Here is a 20,885-nt window from a genome sequence, read left to right on the forward strand (position 1 = left end):
AAATCCCCCGCCAAATCGTTATTACATTCTCTATTAACGTTTTTGCAATTCTGCACAGACATAGCACCACAGTCAAAAGATATTCGCAATAAAGATCGATTCTATAAGCATTTTTGCAAACCTAAAAGAAACACAAACTTTGATGTTTGTGTAATCTAATGTCTTCGAGTACAATGTCGTAGGATTCTGCCGAGAATTTGTACATCCTTAATATCTTCGTGTCACTAAATTGTAGTTTGACAGTTTCAGTGTTAGGAAATAAGGAAGATATTGGAAAAATATAGTAGTCTAGAAAGAAAATGTCAGTGGTTGAAAACGATTCATTAGTGAATTGCCACATATGTATCCGGTGTACCGATGATTTGCTCGACAACGAGTGCGTGTTTTGTGAGATGTTAAAAGTAGCTTTTTGAACTGTAAAACCGATGTTCTTAAAACCAATGTTCACTCGAGGAGTACATACTTTAAAAGACGCATCTTTGAGGCAAGGAAAATAAATTTACCAAGACGTACTCATCGACAACAAAGTCTCAAACAAGCTCTTGATGAAAACAGGAAAAATATGTTTTGTTTCATACAGGAAAAGACCCCCGAGGGCACAGAGACACCCTTATACATTCACTTCTGTCATTAATTCCTCCTCTGTGCTTAGCATGGAGAAAAAGTAATTGACGTCGATCACTCATCGACCTTATAGACAGACAGACGACTAGAAAAATAAATAAGAAAAGAAGAACAGCTGTTAGAAAATTAGACGTTTTTGGTTACTAAATAAATTATAAAAACGCAGCACCAAGATCCTTGGAAATATTCCAAGCCATAGCTCGATCCGTTTGATGACAAAAGTGAACCGTGAATATTGCCATGGTTGTCAGTCAACTTGATCATTCTAGTTAGAAACACCACTAGGAAAACAAATGAAAATGTAGCTTCCTTGCCCTGGATAATTCATGATCATTAGTAATTTCCCGAACTCAGGATATACATATCCTCAGAATTCGAAGGTTTCTGCAATATCACACCGTTTTCATCATGGACTAATTTTCCAGTCACCATCTGGAACACAAGAGGTCAGTAGTAAGATCTTTAATGCACCGAGCTAACTCCCTAGTCGCTGATGAGACCAATCGACTGGAGGAAGCAGAGCATGTGAAAATCAGTACTAAGGGTAAATGGTTATCCAGAGTTGATGTTCAAACTTTCTGAAAAGCGGAAAAACACCATACAAAACCTGGAGTAGCCGAAATAGAACCAACAATGGCATGCTATATATCCGTGGTACATCAAATCTTCTAACCAGAGTAAACATAAAACATGGGATCAATGTTATCACAAACCATACAAATCATTAAGACAACAGCTTACCTATGTGACGGATATAACTGAAAATTTGGAAACGTGTGGTACTGTATTATATCAAATGTAATGATTGTGAGAAGAAGGATTGCACCGGAGAAACAGGCAGAGTGTGAGTAACCAGGATTAAGGAGTACATCAGTAAGGATTCGTCGGTCATACATGGATATTCCAGCGATATGGGACATTTCATCGTCCCCAACCAAACTAAGGTAATCGAATCGGAAGACAATATATGGAAAAGGAACGTAAAAGATGTTATAGAAATACAACAGCAGAGGCCAATACGAAGCAGGATCGATGGGCTTGAATTACCATCCATCAACATCACTCTCCCCGTATCATGTGATCTTTATCGGTCACGCGTTCAACATTATTCGTAGGATGATATTGCTAAAATGTTTAGAATTCGGATGATATTTATGTTCTAAGTATAATAAATTACTAATGAACACTGCACATGTTTTGATGTTATTGATCTCAAAATGAAAAAACGCAAAATTACCTGAAAGAAAATGTTTTGAAAAAGTGGTATGAAATATTGATCATCTCCACTGAGTTCTTAGGAATATGCTATACTGTGGTAGCTGGGAAAGTAGACACCTTCCAACAAGTTCATGCGCGATGCCATAGACTTGAACGTCTTTATGTTTTCGATGAAGTTCGTCTTTAGTACACACCAAGAAGATGTGTACGAACGAACTGTGATGCAGAAGATAATTATCTATTCATTGCTCACATGCAAACAAAATTATGAATAGACACTTCAATTTACCATATACATATCAAGTAAGTTGATGAATGGGATGTGTCTGCCGTCTGGTGCAAGAGAGGTTTGATGCATCTCGATAATTTATGAAACACTAGTTGAAGAAAAAATGGTCGTTTAAATACCTTTTCGTTCATATCTTCCAATTTATAGGCAAAGAAGATTAATTTCAGTCAATATTTATGTGACACAAACTAATTATGTCGTCTAGTTGGGCATAATATTTGACAAAGGTGCATTTTGTTTTTCCAATGCCAACCCGATCTCCGGTGTTTTAGTCTATTTTTGGTCTCTGACGTTGCAAACAACCAAAAACCATAACCTCGTTTTTGAAGTCACTTATTTCTGGAACACACTTGATGCTACGATGGTACTACTGTATGTTTTGGTAATGAGTCGAGGTTTTGAGGGTATCTTGATGTGTAAAATATTGCCATATGGGTTCTTTCAAATTTCTTTGATAACGTTCTATACCAATGGCTTTGATTTGAGGATTGCAGCAATGAAAAAGAATGAGTCGTTTTTTTTCCAATTCTTTTTGAAAGGGTTGGTTTAGAAATTCGGTGGTCTGCATGATTTTGAAAAATCTTTACGACACAAACAAATAATAGCAACAGCGAATATACGACGTTAAATAAAAAACTTTGACTAAATCTGCTTGCCACTGAACATGATTTATTCCAGCTAATTTTGACTGCCTTCTGAAAGAATTTCTTCGAATGGGTCTGTGTAACATGTCGATTGCTTTTTGTAATTACTATCGTGCATCTGGCAGATGTTAATTTGTTAGCTTAGATGTGACTGCATGATACGAATTTGAATTCCCCCGTAACCAGCAGTATGTGTATGAATGTATTACATTCTGGCTACGAGTGTATTAATCCTGTTGCTGTTGTTGTTGCTTTTCATTAGACATGCATGGATTGTTACTGTTCTTTGATTGCTCGTGTGGTATTTTGGAATGCAATGGTAGACGTGTAGAGTTGGTGTAATCATCAATATTTTGCCTACCTTTTTATTTCTTTCTCTCTTATTTGTCTTTCTGAGAAAGGCATCTACATCATCCTTTAGGCTCAGTCTTTCATTTTGCTCGTCAAGGAGTTGGGGAAGGTGTCAACAAAGTTGTCATACTAAGGGAGCAAAAGAAGCAGACGGAGTTTTAGACACATCTTTTGTTTCTTTTTTCCTCAGTTTTTGTGTTTGTTTCTTTCATCGTCTTTGTTGCTTTTCTTTTTCATCACTTTTTATGACTTGAAAAGTTTTCAGAGTAAGTTTATCTGTTTCGTCTAAAACTTTTTTATGAAACAGTTGAAAACGTTGTAATACTTGTCCACATGTATGCAACGTTTTCGTATGGGACAGATATGTTCAACAACTGTTATTGTTGTTGTAAGTGTGATATTAGCATTAGACGTCAAATGTGGCATTCGTTGTTCATACCAATGATGGCCACCGTTGTGCAAATAACTAAAGTTTGTTTTCGACCTTCCATAAGATCCAAGAGTATAAGTGTAATGTCTTTCCATAAAATACGTAATGCCGATGAATAAAAGAAAAAACATGAACTCTGGATTATTTTGCAAATGTGGATTTTGGGTTGCTACACCATGACATATCAAGTATAACAGCTCTATAAAATGTCTTGTGTCGCTGATCAAATTCTTCCAATTCTTAAAACAACTTGATTGACAAAATGTTAGAAAGTCAAAGTCGTGAGGCAACGAATCTTTGCCATGGTTCTAACATTTTGAGTGTTTCATGCATGCCCGATATTGTTTATATCATACAGCACTTCATATTGTGTGGTGTTACAAAGAGCAGCAAAAAGCTTACTTGCTACTGAAAGATGTTGCTGAAAGAAAATCAAGAACCATCCCTTTCGTGAAGTAGATAAAATAAATTCTTCGCGAAGTGGAAGGTGATTATGTCTGCCTTTATTCAAATGCATGTTGTCATCTTTCGTCGATGACATGTTAGAACAAGACGAAACAAAATTAAAACTTGGTTTACACGGAAAAGAAGTCATTATAATGCTAGTATTATTTATATTACTCCAAATTTAATTCAGCAAAGAAAACGTGCATCGGACCATCGTAATTTTTGTCAGGATGGAGATACAGTCATTTACAAAACAACTTCATAGTTTATGTCTATTTAAGAAAACACCAACTATGACAATATCATTCACTTATTTTCTTTCTGACAGTGATCAACATGATTTCGTTTCATCGTCCAGCCACAACACTGCACAAGGGTCTTCATATTTGTTTGAAGCTAGTTTTTTAAAAAAGCGGTTCATTTTGACAGCACGTCGGTTACTACATTGCAAAATTTGCATGCCACATAAGGCAAAGGCTTTTATTAGGTAAACATAAAGTAACATTGACACAACTGGTTGATCCAGAAATCAATACACAAACCAAATACAGTTTATTTTAAGCCAGGTGGATGTTGATCTAAGAGGTGCCATTATTCATTCATGATTAAAATGGAATCAACAAAGTAAAAGAGACAAACAATCTAAAGGACATTCTAAACAGAAATGAGGTACAGCTAGTGCACACTCTAAATTTAAGAAGAAAACGTAAAATAAAACATCTACCAATAATTATTCGTTGTTTTTGATTGAAATAGTTCGTTTATGTTAACTTGAACCTCTACGAAATCTCAGTAAATGCGTTTTCGCATATCAGGGAGTTGATTTTGGTAGTTTACAAAAATGTAATTAAGTACCACACTTAAGGCAGAAGTTGTGGAATCAAGAGCTCTATATCCACGTGAAGGTTTTGCCTGCCATGGTCTCACCATAGAGTCGGTCTTCTTATCTAATATCAATAGTTTATATAACAAGAAATGATTCTGAGTTTGTGTTTCATTTGAATTTTGAGAAACTATCTGTAATTACGTTCATGCCGTTACAGTGGTAGATTCTGAATGTGCTCTTCTAAACATGTACAAAAATATCTTCTTTTTTTTAATAAAAAAAATGCAATCTTCACACGTTTGATGCTACAGCAAAGAGAGGACATTCCGTCATTATCTCACCCAGGCGATACGTCTTTTAAATGTATGTTTGTAATCCTTTTAGTCATCCACCTCTTTGAGGTCTTTCTCTCGTAGAGTTCTAATTATCACTGCAACATTGTAGGCAGAAGTCATGACACCCAAATTCTGACCAGATCTGGGTAGATGATCAATATCTGACAATTTGAACATTTGCAACTAATCAGTTTTCGCATAACATTCAGACGCCAATGGTTGACACGTATAAGTCGTAAAGAATCTAATTATTCCTTGTGTTTTACCTGAATATGTACAAGCTCTCTGTAAATTTGTTCTCGCAGTTCCGAAGGTAAACTACTAAAGTATCCATGTGATTAATAATCATGACCCACAAAGGGAGAAACAGGATGGCGACCATCTGGCATGCTCCAAGAAAGATTAATATTCATAGTTTCATTCCTGGATCTTCACACCACAACTTAAACGCTCTTCATTTTCTCATCGTCCTAAGTATTCAAACCCTGATTCACTCAGAATTATTTTAGGCCTCTGTTTGAACCTTTTCAATCGGTTTTCCAAATCACAATAGCCATGGAATGCCAAGGAAACGTGCAATTCCTCTTTGATTTGTAAATCTTGATGAGCTAGTTTCGTCCAATTTAGTTTGTGAATGCATGGATGAGATCCAATGAATGGCACATGAACGGCATTGCTTTCGATAGTAGAGCGGAATGTAGTACTGCATCGTTTATGCCACACGATACAGTATCACACTGGTAGCAAACTGGCTTGAACGAAGATTCGTCTCAAACGTTCTTCATATTAGGCTCGGATGTCCTTTCCATTTCGCTAATTTGTCTCCATTAAATCCGTAATGATGACTGCTGCTTCATCTGCTGAAACTTGAAATCTGAACTCTTCAAATTTGACCGTGTAGGAACGCGAGACAAGGAGAAGAAAGAGCACAAGAACCCATGTCAGTGAAGAAATACTAAAAAGAAAAGTAATAAATACAAAGACTAATGTGATGTGTTATAAAACCTCATTTCTTATTCACGAAAATACGTAAATAAGTATTTATTTGTGTTAACTGTTTTATTTATGTATAGATAAGATATTCGAGCACGTACTGAGGGACACAAAATGGCATGTTGGATAGTTAGTGTAGGTGTTGTGTGGTATGTGAATGGGATTTGGTCATACTAACCTTGTCGTTGGTTAGTAAGTGTGGGGTGTTGGTCACTGTAAACTGCGTACAATTTTAAAATTTGTTAGCAATGTTTGTTAAAATTCTGTATCTTATTTATACAATTTGTAAATATTATTAATTTTTACATTTGTACGGACTTTCGTCAGTTATTGCTGAATTCAGATTGAGTTAAAAGAAAATGGTAATGTGTAAGTTTCACACTTAATTTTTTTGTTTGTGCAATTTTTGAAAATTTTCTTTACAATTTTTATATTGGTGGATTTTTAATCTCCGCAACATTTCATATACGTTTCGGAATTTTGGTATTGCCGTTTGTCCAGGCCTAAACTGTAAAACAACCTATCTTTTTTTCAGTCGCCATGATAGTTTTAGGATTTTCGCAGTACTTTTAGTCTAGGTCATTTTATAACTAAGCACTGGTCATTACACATTGGAAGATTTGGGGTATTGGTCGCTACACCCCAGCTTGTTGCATAGTTATAATATATATGCTTTTGCTGGTTCATTTTCTGCATTTTACAGTGCTTACACCAGTGCATTTTGCGGGGTTATCTAACTTGAGATGTTCTTTAGAATGTAGGTTGTCGAGAAGAACGAACAAATGAAATAATAATAATAATAATAATAATAATAATAATAATAATAATAATCTTTATTTATTATAGGATACCAGATTTGGTCATCCTATCTCAAACGTGGTGCTCAACGTATAAACAGAATATATTACATAAATCACTTAAAGACACTCAGGTTTATGCACGCACACTGTCGTACAAATTATATATAATCTGCTTAAGTGTGAACGTAAAAATTTGTTGCTAAATAATTTTCATCTCTTTTCATTCCTCATACTTTTATGTGAAAAATATATCCTAATATTTTCGCAGGTGACAGTAAATGATTTCTCATCATGTTACGCAACGCTTAAATTTCTGTGCCAACAGAAGTTAGACTACGGCAAGAAAAACGAGCATGTTAGCAAGACAAAAAGGAAGCTACATCATATTTCAGACTGGAAAATGTTTGGCTACATAATTTGACGTTACGCTGTTCGCGTCTCATCGAAGTTATTTTTCTTCATTATTTTAACAACAATAACGAACCCCGTGTGATGCATTACTGAATTGATCATGCTTTGTGGTCAGATAATCTAGAAAAAGGTGGAAGATGTACCTTACCGCAACAGATTAGTCTACAAAATATCACTGTGCTCTTCAGTTGTGATTATTTCTATGATAAGCTAATTAAAGTGAAGTGAAATTTACGAAAAGGGGTGGGGTTGATGTACTGAACAGTGAGTTTAATCTTCCTTGCTTCTATTCAGGAACAATTTTCGTATGTAATAATGAAGAATGTTGTCTTTTCCTGGGTAAATACTGAATATGTTACATCCTGAAATACAAAAAAGTATATATGTTAACTCGAAGCTTTTCATGTACCTCACGATGAAATATATCCGTTATTCACGTAGGAAAAGGTAATATCGTCGTTATATAAGAAACAGGTATACACTCTTCAGACTGTCAGAAGGCATACAGACACTTGTAGAATAAAATGCACACATATTGTCTCTCGGTACAGTGTATACAAATAATACAATTCCTTTATTATAACAGCGAGAATCCGGAACGATAAATTTTATATGAAAGGAACACTTTGGAATTTTTCTAGTTTATCGCTTAGTTGGGGTCGGAAAGGACATTTCCGGTGACTTGGCACGTCTCAAATTGGTATATGTTGTAGCGCTTGCAGTTGCAGAACGTAGGCAGTCGGATATTTAGATAACGGATCGACCAACTGCCTCTCTGATCCACACAGACAGCCCAGAAATTCTGGTAGAGCCACTCAAGAACACATCGATAGCACGAATTGTATATGAACATGCGGCATATACGTCTGAAAAACATTTTAAAATAATTCGTATAATTTTATTACTAAATTCACTATTCAAGCAATCATAATGAAATATCTGCACCCAAGATAAATCATCCTGCGCTTTTTCAAGTTATCAACAGTCATATAACTGGCCCAATAATTTGCTTATATATGTTACTGTGTCACTATGGTATTCCTTTACGGTGGAAATACTTAATACCGATATCCGTATTTTCTCGTTTTCTCATTATCAAACATATTGCAAATTATATCTCAGAATTGTAAATTTCCACCTCAAACGGACTGAGCCGTATGTAGAAAATATATATAAAAAACAACATACGAATGAGCGGAAGAACAGAATTCGATCTATAATTTCTTGCAATTTTGTTATGAGTATTGCAACTATGAGATGATATGATGATAAAATTAAATAACCTCTTAGTTTGGCTTTTTGTTGAGAATGTAGGGGAATTTTTTTAATTTTATGCAAATAACAAATTTATCTATCTATGAACCGCAGCACCCTTTTGCAATTTTATTCCTCTTGTATCCTTTGTCTATTTAATTTAGAATATATGGGGTAAAAAATAGCAGATAAAATGTCCATGTGATGTAGACACCTCAGTGTTGAATTAAATGATGCCCATGATAAATGTCTGGATGATGCATAATGTAAATGTCATGTTCGATTACAAGCATATTGGAATAGTTCGACGTTGAAAGTTATTGCTTTATGCTTAGAACATCAAACGCTGAAACGAATAACGATAGCCGAATGTGGCTGATACAGTTTCATGTTGGGTGACACTATTCTAAAATCAGTGAAAAGTCTGATGCAGCGTTGAAATGGGTAAAAAATGTATGTACGTTGCAATCTATTTAACATCTGCAGATAGGTCATCCAACCTGTTTCAGCACGTGCTACATCAGCCTTAACCTTCAGGGAAACCTCGTGTATGACTTATTGATCTTTGCAAGAAGGTTGAAATAACGTAAAGAGATTAAAAGACTTTCATGCAGGTGACCTATTTTGTTTCAAATATAGTTTTTAATGTATGTTATTGTAAGGTGCCTTAAAAATATTAAAAAGGTTAAAAACTGTCCTAAGGTACTTTGCCGACAGCTTCGGAGTAAATCATACGTGATTTCAAAATCAATTGTTTTAGCAGAAATTAGCTTTCCAAAGGGATGGAGGACACAGCTCATTGAGTTTTATTGTTTCCTTTTGTAAAGAAGTCTTTAAAGAAAATGAAACAGCGCCAAGAGGCAAGTGAAGTGCGACAAGTAATCTATCTGAAGCAGTAATATTCTTTTCGTTGTTCAGAATCTGCGTAATTCCTATAAATTGATTTTTTCTATCACGTGTCGTGTACTTATTGTGCGTATTTGGATTTCTAGATCGAAGAAATTCATATAGTGTGACCTGTTACCTCTGAGAAAGAAGTTCCTTTTGTATCACATAACGTATGCATTGTAGTTTCATATTGCCCCTAGAACACGACTGACGGAGAATAGTAGATATAGTTCTTATAGCGTGCCAGTCAGCCTTGAATGATATTCATTTTTTATATGTTTTACGTGCATTGCCATATATGTGTACTACTGTTCCACTGGAACAACACACTTGAACCTGAGGAAACTAAACAGTTCCATATTTATTTTTTTTGAATGAAACGTGCAAAATGGAATTTTTGTTGTCAGGGCTACATGCATTTCAAGAGGCTATTGTTATGTAAATTTCACATTACATCATATATGCATGCCAGTCGTATTGCATTTTGCAAAAGTAAACATATAAAGTTTGATTCTACATTGATCTGCGATTGAGACCTTCTTACCCAAGTCAGCTTATATTGCTAGAATAAAAACATAACTCCCCGCCTATAGATCATTTTTTTAGTACTGCACTGGTGTGTCAGCAACTTTGGTGTATCAGGTGCCTTGCCGATATGGATTTCGGGTTCATATGTCTCTAACTGGCTGAAATACCTTCTAACGTTAGGCATGCCTTACTTAAGACATACTCTTAAGGAGCACTCCTGTATCACCTATTTATATTTTTGAAGGAAATCGAAAAATCATTACAAGAGAAATAACAATATAGGCAGATGACCTGATAATGCTTTGAAACACAGTTAATGGTTTGCATCATTTTAATAATTATACAAAAGTAAATAAAAGTGAGCTGCCAGGCAGGAACTACTTCCCGGTTGTCATAGACCAATTTGAAAACAAACTAAAATTGGTTACGTATTGCTTGTTTGTATAATTCTTTTAACACGCGGAGAAACATAACCTTGACAAACACAGAAGAAATAAAGAACACAGTGAGAGTTATCAGTGGAGTCAATATGATTTCTAAGACATACATGCTGCCACACGTAGTAAAAGAAAGTCTGTACCAGATAAAATGGAAATGGTAAATCGCAAAGACAAAGAGGAAATTAAGAAGATGAGCATGGTAAATGTACTAGGAAGGACACGCGGACAAACGTGTTCATGCGCTCTGTTTATATGTCTACAATCGAACCCACGTCTTCTAGTCACAAGTTTATCACTTTAGCCACTCTACCACCGTGACAACATATAACGAGCGGTCTAAATTGATAAACTTACGATGTGCATCGTCTGATGTAAAGAGGCTGCAGAGAGAAACACTTCATCGTGCGATTGTTGTAGTAGAAGAACCACCATTTCCTCGGGAGCTCATACATACAGGATGGGCACAAACCACGGAAGTACTGCTCCAAACCGAAAGCCTTGCTGAAAAAGAAATACATTCCCATTTTTAAAATGTGTACTTAATAAAGTAGGTCAGCTAGAGAAAGTGTAAGGAAGAGACTTTGGAAAGGCATTCCTTTTAAAAATAAATGTCAATAAATGGACCCGTGTGTTATACTCTTTATAAAAATTGAATAGAAACAAGTTAAATATTGATACCTTTGATAGTGTCCAAAACGGAATTCTCTTACTCATTTCTTTGCATACTATTTATATTCAAAGCTATTGCCCTATCATCCCTAGATAAATCCACATACATCGGTGTCTTTAAATCAGTGCTTTCAACAGCTGTGACCTTATAGATGTTCCATACAATATTACAAAAAATGAACTAATCTTCCATTTGAAATTTTCCTCCAATATTTTAAGTATGTACATACGACAGGTATGTATGTATGTATGTATGTATGTATGTATGCAAACATGTATGTAGGTTACAGTGTATGTATGCATGGAAGAACTTATGAAATGTTAAAATTTTACCTACCTCAGTTTTGCATTAGTCTCGTTCTGCGAGGATATGATTGACTCCTGTATTTCAGCGGGTTGTCTCGATAATAAGTCTGTGACTGTCTTTCTTGAAATCATGATGAAGAAAAGATCGACATATTACATTACGCATCCATTTGTAGTCATCAACGCGTGAGACAGCATCGACGTAGGCGATATTGGAATCAATGACAATGCTGGAATAACTGCTATGAAAAGTCTACAACTCTTGCTTGTTTGTGGATAATTTATTTCAATGTCACACATAACACACGTAATATCTCTTCGCCTCTTAGAGTTCTCTTTTAAATTGTGTTTCATAAGCAGGGATGTCTTAAGTGATTATCATACAGTTAGGCTTATGTTCTTGCGTCACAAAGTACTTAAAAGTGGTAACATCATTTAGCAACAAAGCGAGTGGGGGAGGGTATAGTAGTCCAGATTTAACACGAAACGCTTACAAATTAAAATAAATTGCAATAATGCGATGACCTTCGTTTTCTTAAAGACATAAAGGTTACAGAAATGCACAAGTAAGTAACTACTCATATTTACTCTGGATACAAAGTGCTTGCATCAGCAGGAAGAAATCCTGCTTCTTGAAGTGAAATTCCTGGTACGGCATCGGGACACACTTGCGCTGGCACAGCAGGCCATACTAGTAGTCCGAGTAGTGCCAGTCGGATAAACTGATTGGTTTATAATAATAATAATAATAATGTGCATCGGTATTTCAAATATAGTTTGATTATCAAATAGAGTATCAAACGGGGGTTAAATATTTCAGTGATACTCTCCTTTTGATTCTGAGTGTATGCGACAGACCTGTGGGGCTTTTGGAGTATTGTGTGACTTTTGGAGTATTGTAGGACTTTTGGAGTATTGTGGGGCTTTTGGAGTATTGTGGGACTTTTGGAGTATTGTAGGACTTTTGGAGTCTTGTGGGACTTTTATCATTAAAAACGTTTGAAAGAAATTCAGTCTATCACTTTTGCTTTGATATTCCAAATGTTGCAACAGGAAATGATATTTCCTTTGACTTACCGAATATCCTCTCATGCTCTTTTATCTAAATATGAAAATTAAAACCTACATACAAATGTATAATATATGTCACTTGTAATTACCTACACAACTTTTATTTATCATGAGTTAAAATAAAGAAAAAAAACTATTCGAACTTTATTATGCAATGAAATGTCAAATATAGAAAATTATTAGTGAATTATTTTTCATATTTTTTCCAATAATGACATGTGAAAAGAGACATCCTTATATTTTCACATGCAATAATACAAGATTTCCCATTATGCCTTGCGACGTTTCATTATATGTGTCAAGAGACGTTACACTTGCAGGAGGATAAATGAGCACTTTGTGAGCTAGAGAAAAGAAACGGTTGAGGCCTTATCTTTCCTAATGTATCTTCAATATTACTGTATTTTTAATTGTCTGTACTACTGTAAATACTAATATTTATCTACGATTGCAAAGTAGTAGTTCGTTTGATTAGGTTTGAAAGTTTCATTAGCGTAATTTTTGCTTAATTTTCTTGCCGTTTTATGAGTTACTGATCCATACTGCGAATCTAAGAGAACTGTAGTGTGATTAGAATGCCATAACACTTACATAAATCCTGCACAATAATTGTTTGCTTCTTTCATCTGCGTGACATTTCTTAAGGTTTATGTGACGTGCTTGATTACTACAAAATGTATTTTGGCTAAATTTCTTCCGATGAGCATAGCAAAACTATATACTAATTTTAACCGATAGGAGTATATAGATTATAATAATGGAATTAAAACAGATACAAATAATTACTGCAGTCCATATAAACAAGCAATTCAATTGTTTAGGTTTATTAAACTTCACAAAAGTGTGATAGTCGAAGCATTTAAGAACTGTTTGAAAACAACCTCTATACATGTACATGTTGGTAGATATAGAGGTTGTTCACTTGTAATTTGTTGTTTTCACATAACGTCACAAAACGTGTGCACTTCCATATCCGCCATTTTGATTCCATAGACACTTAACCCGTCATATACCAATAAATACGAAGGCACGTTTTATTTTGTTCACAAGGATATAATAATACATCACATTCTGATTGTGTATCAACCGCAAGAGAGAGAATTCGTGATTTTTCCCCCATTTATTCAAATAATTCGTTGAAATTTCAATCATCATTATTATTCTTTCATAAACAAAGCGATTCATCATGAAACTGATGCATAAACAAATTCATACACAAACGAGTAGAAACATGTAATAATTTTAAATTTTCATCGGGTGAAATCAATCATTTGGTTATCGTTTATGTTGAAAATGATTAGTTCATGTCGAAAAGCCAATCATTAATGCATAATTTCATATTTCTTAAAGTATTTCAAGAAAGCTAGGTTTTGACATTCGAGACAAAGTCATCGTCCGTTAGGCACATGTTTCATTTTAATAAACTGAATATAAAACAATATCTTTGAACAGTTCTCGCTTTCATTCAGTATCATCCTCCATTCAACAGCTCCACCATAAATAGAATATATGACCGTATTAATTAAGTGTAATTTGTCATAAACGTCGCGAACAGTATTTGTACATGAACGTTCTTGCATATTATGCGTGATGACAATGGCGTCACTAGGGTTGGTGTCACCCAGTGCGGTAACTCATGGTGTCACCCCCATTGACCTACTTCCTGCACACAAATTCAAAACTTTTATAAACAGTCATGTGCCGTAACTCACGGTGTTACCCCCATGGACTACTTTCCTGAAAAAAATTCAAATTTTTGTAAACAGTCATTTTTGGTGTCATCGCCATTGATGGTGTCACCCGGTGCGGTCAGTACCCCCAGCATCCGCAGTTGACGCCACTGAGTGCTGATATTTAATTCCGTAATTGTTATTGTATAGATCATTGTCCGGAAATACGCGTTCAAGATGACAATCTTGGGGCCATCATACAAAATAATTTTTAAAAACAAATCACAATATTGTCTGTTTGTCAGAAATGGTTGCTTTTATATTTGATAATAATGTGTTGTAATTATGGAAATAGGGGTGAGATTCTGTGCTGAAGAGCGACCTTAATCAACTAAGCTTTAGGAGCAATTTTGGTATATAATAAAAACAAAAGTTATTTTTGTGCGTAAATACCGGGTAAATTTCAACTTGTGGGAAAACACAAAAGAAACCCCAACATATATTTTAACTTCGCCGATAGCTAAAATATCATGCTTTTTAATCACAGATCCAGTATTGACGTATGAAAAGAAAATATCTCTTTGTTTTGTTGCAAATCATCTATTACTGCATGCATTTGACTTGTACATTATATTTTTATCCAGAAAAATGTCACAAGAAAAACAAGTCGCAAGAAAAGTCACAATTATTAAGTACATGATTATACTGGTTTTAGTTAACCACCATGCATAAACCTACACAACTAACTTTTAAAAAAACACCAAAAGACCAACACTCCCAAAACAAACAATTACAATATCTGTATATCAGTAACTATGACGCACCTGCCTGATCAATTATGACTCATCAATACATGATTGTGTCTGTGCTAATACAGTAATTGAATAAGAAATTCAGGGATGCACAATGTCTGCCTGCAATTTCCTTTGAAGTGATACAAAAGAAAGGGTACTCTTGATAAACCCTCACATATTAACTGTTTGCTTAACGTTAAAGTTGAATTCCTTCTAAAATGTTTGAATCTTTACTCATTGAATTATTTTGTGCTTCTAATATATATGCAAGGGATCTCCGCTGTGGAATATAGGATACTACATTATATTGTTATAATGCATTTTTTGAAAACAATTTATATGTTTACAGATGAAATAATAACATTATGTCACTTTCAATCGTGTCCTGTTTTTTATCATCGAAACTAAATGATTGTGACTTCTTGCGATTTTTAATGTAAAGTAAGTGACAAATAAATAAATAAAATAAATAAAATAAAGAAATAAAGGAATAAATAAGAAATAAAATGCAACATATTTCTGTTTTTAATGGAAAATTTATACAAACAAATCCTTCAGATTTCATTTACAACGCCCTTAATTAGAGTTAAGTACAAAAGATATCCTTACTTACCAAACATCGTTGTATGACCATCTTCGTATGTGTCTTAAAATTGCAGCATCGACAGTTAGGAAGCTTTATAAATAACTCTTTACAATAGGAAGTTGCATCATTCTTTGGAAATTCTTTTGTTTTACACCCATTTTTTTAAATGTGAAATCGTGTAAAGAGGATCGGTAGTTATTGACCATTGCAGATCATCTCATGGTTGACATCCGTATTTATCTGATTAATCGTTCTAGACATTTGACATCCACTGTAAATGCTGCTTGTGGATGTATGTGGATGTCACCACGTAGTTAAATGATACATGACATTTATACCTTTTGTATTACGTGGAAACTTAATCACGTATATATATATATATATATATATATATATATATATATATATATATATATATATATATATATATATATATATATATATATATAGAGAGAGAGAGAGAGAGAGAGAGAGAGAACAATTAATAGTGTGTATACTGATATCGGAATATTATTTATTCCTTTATGTGCAGACTTTAGACGATTGAGTGTCATTTCTTATTAAAAAAAGCAATGCAATTGGTCTTTTTATTAGTGTAAATAAGCAAGATGGTATTATGTACGTGCCCAAAATAATTTGTTTACATTCTTGTCGATAGCTTGCATGACTGAACATGGATAAGGTTGGATAAGTTAAATCGTGTTTTGTGGATTTTCCTCCAATCAGAAATGTTTTCGATGAATTGCGTTTTAGCGTTACTGGAGAAACAACAACTATGCAATTTTGCCCAGATGAGAGGAAGAAGGAAATAAATAATTTAGGTCTTAAAGGAATCAAGAAGACTGACATCGAAGATATTTATAATTTAGATACCTCATTTTTTTGCAGACATGGACGTCATAGTAATTACCATTTTGAAATTAAGGTTTTATATATTACTATTTGGTGATATTGTTATATTTTTTAAGATATCACATCACCTCTATAATAATAATAATAATGAAACTGCGATAGATCCAAATAAGTTAGAATTGCAGTAAGTCAGAACAGCAGCTAGAGTAGTAGCAGTGTTTGTTATTATTATTCTCGTTGTTGTTGTTGTTGTTTTATGGCGTTTCTGGCTGGTAGTTCAAACCACCTCTTCTATAATATTCTTCCTCTAGAGCTGCTTTATGAAATTAGTTTTCTATCTATGCCATTCTCCGGCTTTAGAGGCTGTCTATTAATTTTTGAGGCATTAATCCTAGTGCTTACATCAAACTTGGTACGATTTTCCACATCTTTCTGAGTTCTTTAGTGAAGTTACCTTTGTTTTCACTTTTTATTCCTGGCCGGAACAAGAAATGTCTTTAGAAACAGAACTTTATTTTGTTGAAGTGCTATTTTCTTTTGTGCATTATAGATTACGCTTGCTTAGCCCTTTTTGACAAATCTTCTTAGACCGACTATACTTATGCTCCCTCATGGTTCTGAGATGAAAAGTCAAGGTCACTGGAGTCGACATTGTAATTACTTTTGTTTCCATTCGATTAGGGGCACCCCACATCAATCATGCGGTCAGAGGTCACGACTTTCTGGGACTGAGATTACCGTTTTGGGTTCCAAATAATAAGTCGCTTTCCTGAAGCGAATAGCGCACATTTTGTATCAACTTCATAACTGCATTGCACCAGCGGAATGGAAATTACCTATTAAGTATGAGATCGTCAGTTAAATGGTAACGGTGAATGGATGGGAACTGCATTCTTGCCTTATGCATAACATCTAACCATTACATATACTAAGTTATAATCAACGTGACAGGAGATGACTACGTTCAGACAATAATAGTTCGAAATCAATTAAATCCTATAGCTCAATGCTGACCGTATGAAACTGCATTTTCGTTACACACACACACACACACACACAGAGGAATACAACTGAATGGCAACTGAATGACATGGAAGCCTTCCCCTGCATAGTGAGTAAAATATTCAAGCCACAAACTAACTTGGATTAAGATCAAATTATTACAAGTCAAGGTCATTTCAGATAAAGTATATTTATTTTCCAATAGCTATAGCGAGTGTTTGTCCCGGGTAAGCAGTTCTCATGATGGTTATTATTCCTGTTGACTGAGTGCTACATTATAGTGTTCTGATACTTATTGTCACGTAATGCTATAGCAGGTCTCCTGTGCTAAGTTGTTTATTCTTATAGAGACTATATAGCTTAGCATACGAGACCCGCAATAGCTTGTTGCTCTGGTCCTCTCCTCGTCAAACAGTACCTCCGGTTTTGTATCCTGTGGTCTCTCTGCATATTCAAATCAAAACATGAGTTTGTCTTATTCTTTTTAACCACTTTGTCTACCTTGCGATTATATCTCTTGCTCGTCCTGAGGCCCACACATTTTAGACAGTTGACAGTACACAGCTTGGATTAATATTGTCCAGCTGATGTTTGTTCCCACGTTGGTATAGCTTGCCACACTCTTTGCCCAAAGTATTGAACGTCCATCGGGCAAGGTACATATTATTATTATTATTATTATTATTGTAGTTGCTTGCATCTTTATTTGTTCGAATCGGAGGCAACTTAAGAATTTATTTCATTAAGGTTTACTATTTCGACATTTATTAAAAGGAAATTATACGAAAACATATTTATATTCCTTTTCTCCAGCCCGCACCTATCGACATGATATCCGATCAAACGACAAAGATTTATTTGAAAGCGTACTAAAGCACAATGTTCAATGATTAATAAAGAATTATTTCTGAAACGCTAAGGTGCCCATATTTATTATTATTATTATTATTATTATGATTATTATTATTATTTACAGCGCAAGGAAATGGTACGAGGAGGCAATTGATACAAGACTAGACCTTGCAGATCTTGTAGTACAACAGAAGTGATTATAAGAATGTTAGCAAGTTTCGGGAAAGATAATTAACCTGTCTACAATGTGTAGTAATTATTTGCTTATTTTAAAGGAAGCGTCTTTGTTGTTATTGATGTTCTTATCATCATCTTCTAAACAAAGGGTATAGTTTTAAGCTAAATGTTCTTTTAGTTAATTGTGAAAGTGAAAGTGAAAGTGAGGTAAATAAAGTGTCTCTTTAGACAACACACTTTCAAACATATTTATTCCAGTCCTGATGAACTTGGGAAGTATTTTTTCGATATACGTCAGACTGAGGCATAGTCGGACATTTTCTTTATCGATTATTTGTCAGTAAGATGATCAGTATTATATATTTGATAACGAGGCTGCTTAAAGGCTTGCAGTTCAATCAGCTGCATATACCAATAGTGACAAATTCGGGTGTAACTTATTAGAGAATAATAGAATGAAACCGTTAAGACTAAATATAGATCAGCCGAATTATATCCTGGGTTTTATTGCCTGTTTAATAGAAAGTGAGACGAGTTTACTATTCACAGATTACAAGTTGATGTGGCGTCATTGACTAAAATATAGTCTCGTGACTTGCGTTGCTCTGTTGGTTGCTATAACAATCTAAAAATAAAATTTGATTTCTTTATTAGGTGTTTTAAATTAATTGTGCCTAATGAAAGGTAAAAAAACCTAACTCTGAGACAATAATATTTGTATGGGTGGATGAGTACTTTGGTAGATCGATACTGGGCAGACGTACAGACAGATAAGAAATAATGTTACACATGGACGTACCTATCTGTGTACTTTACATATATGCCTGCCAGAACTGGAGTGGTGTCCCCTGGATCCCGGACAGAAAGTTTCTCGGTAACTAAAAGTACGTCTTTGAATATGTCTGGTCTTATTGTGTCAAGGATAACTCAGACGCAGGAGTCTTCAGATTCACCAAAGTGAAAATTCCCAAATCTTGCGTCTTTACTTTGGCCGTTTGTTACTTACCCTAGAGTGAACACATACTCATACAGTCGTTATATCTCATTTCCGTAAGATTGTGAATAATGACATTAGAAGTAAATCGTAAGTTCCTTGTTTTTACATTATCATTTTTGTATTCAAGGGAAATAAATTATTTGTTGAATTTTACAAAACTTGTTACTTCTCACTCTTTTCTGTTTCTTATTTTAAGACCGAAGAATCGTATTAGAAGAATATTTTCATCTTTGATCCTGTCTGGACAGAATATGCCACGAATCTTCTTCAGGCAGTTGTTGTGGAAGTTTTTAAGTTTTTCTGTTATTTTTTATATAGCTTCCAGTATTTAGAGCCGTGCAGTTACTCCCATCACATTGCTTCGGAAAATCCTCAGTTTGATCTTGAATCCAACTTGTTTGGATTTCTATCTGTCTCAGCATACTGACGGTTCAATTTGCTTTGCTAGATCTGGTTACTGCTTCTCTCCCTCCTTAGTTATTGTGTATGGACACTTCATTTCCAAGGCACGAGATTTTCTCTACCTCCTCTACTGGTTCATTGGTTCCATGCTTTTTCCTCATTAGTTTGGTTGTCTGTCTGTTTATGGAACTAATTTTAGGAGATGATGGGCTTCACATGAGAAATTGTAGCGCCTCACTGTTTGCATTGTATCAACCAGGAATAAAGCTACAATCTACATCATGTATACGTGAGGTGTATGCATATACACTACATCAGTGGTTCCAAACCCGTGGTCGCGACCGAACCCAGATTTTGGAGGACGTTCTGGAGGGTAACGTACTTTTGTCATGATAATATTTTAGGGTGGCAAATCATACCAAAATGTGGAAACGGAGTATTGGGGCGCAGAAAAAAACTATTTCTCACGTCCATGGCCAAAATATGGCCGGAAACCATTGCTAAATTTTATGAAATTAGCATCCGTTATCAGGGACATAAATCACTTAGCAAAATATGTATAAACCTGCTTGTCCGTTTCAACACTCTCACATTTTTTTAATCATACAATGTCTACATTTGAAAATATATAGCTTCATGAGGCAATGTTTTCTCAGATAATTCATTTGCTCTTGACTTAAAAAAGTCGCATGGAAAAATAAATATTAAATATTCCGATAAGCAAGCTAAACAATGACATGCTTTATGTATTTGATAGTCACGGTCCATACTTGTAAATTATAATGTGGTGTGTGTGTGTGTGTAAGTTGGATTTTTAACGTAGCTTTAACACTGTTTCAGTCATATCTCTACGATGTTTGCAGTGTGGCAGTTTACAGTGATGTTGAGCACTGGGGCATCATGCCGCAGACATGTATCATCATGCCCCACCCAGTCATATTATCCTGACACCAGACTGACCAGTCCTAACACTAACCTCATAATACTGAGCGCCATGTGAGGCAGCTGAAAGGACCATTTTTATAAGTC

General features: G+C 34.8%; 1 protein-coding gene across 1 annotated transcript; it reads right to left on the reverse strand.

The window, feature by feature from the left end:
• Positions 1–7,014: 7,014 nt before the first annotated feature.
• LOC149780801 (uncharacterized) lies at positions 7,015–12,156 on the reverse strand. Its single transcript, XM_089936416.1, has 4 exons — positions 12,042–12,156; positions 11,485–11,574; positions 10,833–10,979; positions 7,015–8,234 (listed from the first exon to the last, which is right to left on the reverse strand). Exons 3-4 carry the CDS (start codon positions 10,928–10,930, stop codon positions 8,018–8,020), a joined length of 315 nt encoding a protein of 104 aa, XP_089792542.1. The 5' UTR covers positions 10,931–10,979; positions 11,485–11,574; positions 12,042–12,156; the 3' UTR covers positions 7,015–8,017.
• Positions 12,157–20,885: the final 8,729 nt, after the last annotated feature.

This window comes from Sinohyriopsis cumingii, chromosome 16 (assembly GCF_028554795.1).
Source record: "Sinohyriopsis cumingii isolate HCF-2022 chromosome 16, ASM2855479v2, whole genome shotgun sequence".
Classification (NCBI taxonomy): Eukaryota; Metazoa; Mollusca; class Bivalvia; order Unionida; family Unionidae; genus Sinohyriopsis; species Sinohyriopsis cumingii.

What these genes read in the sequence shown, in the direction of transcription:
- LOC149780801 (XM_089936416.1), bottom strand. Translation starts at nt 10,930, where the DNA reads ATGTATGAGCTCCCGAGGAAATGGTGGTTCTTCTACTACAACAATCGC. An exon ending in TACATCAGACGATGCACATC is followed by an intron (nt 8,235 to 10,832) that starts GTAAGTTTATCA and finishes AATGTTTTTCAG; the next exon opens with ACGTATATGCCGCATGTTCA.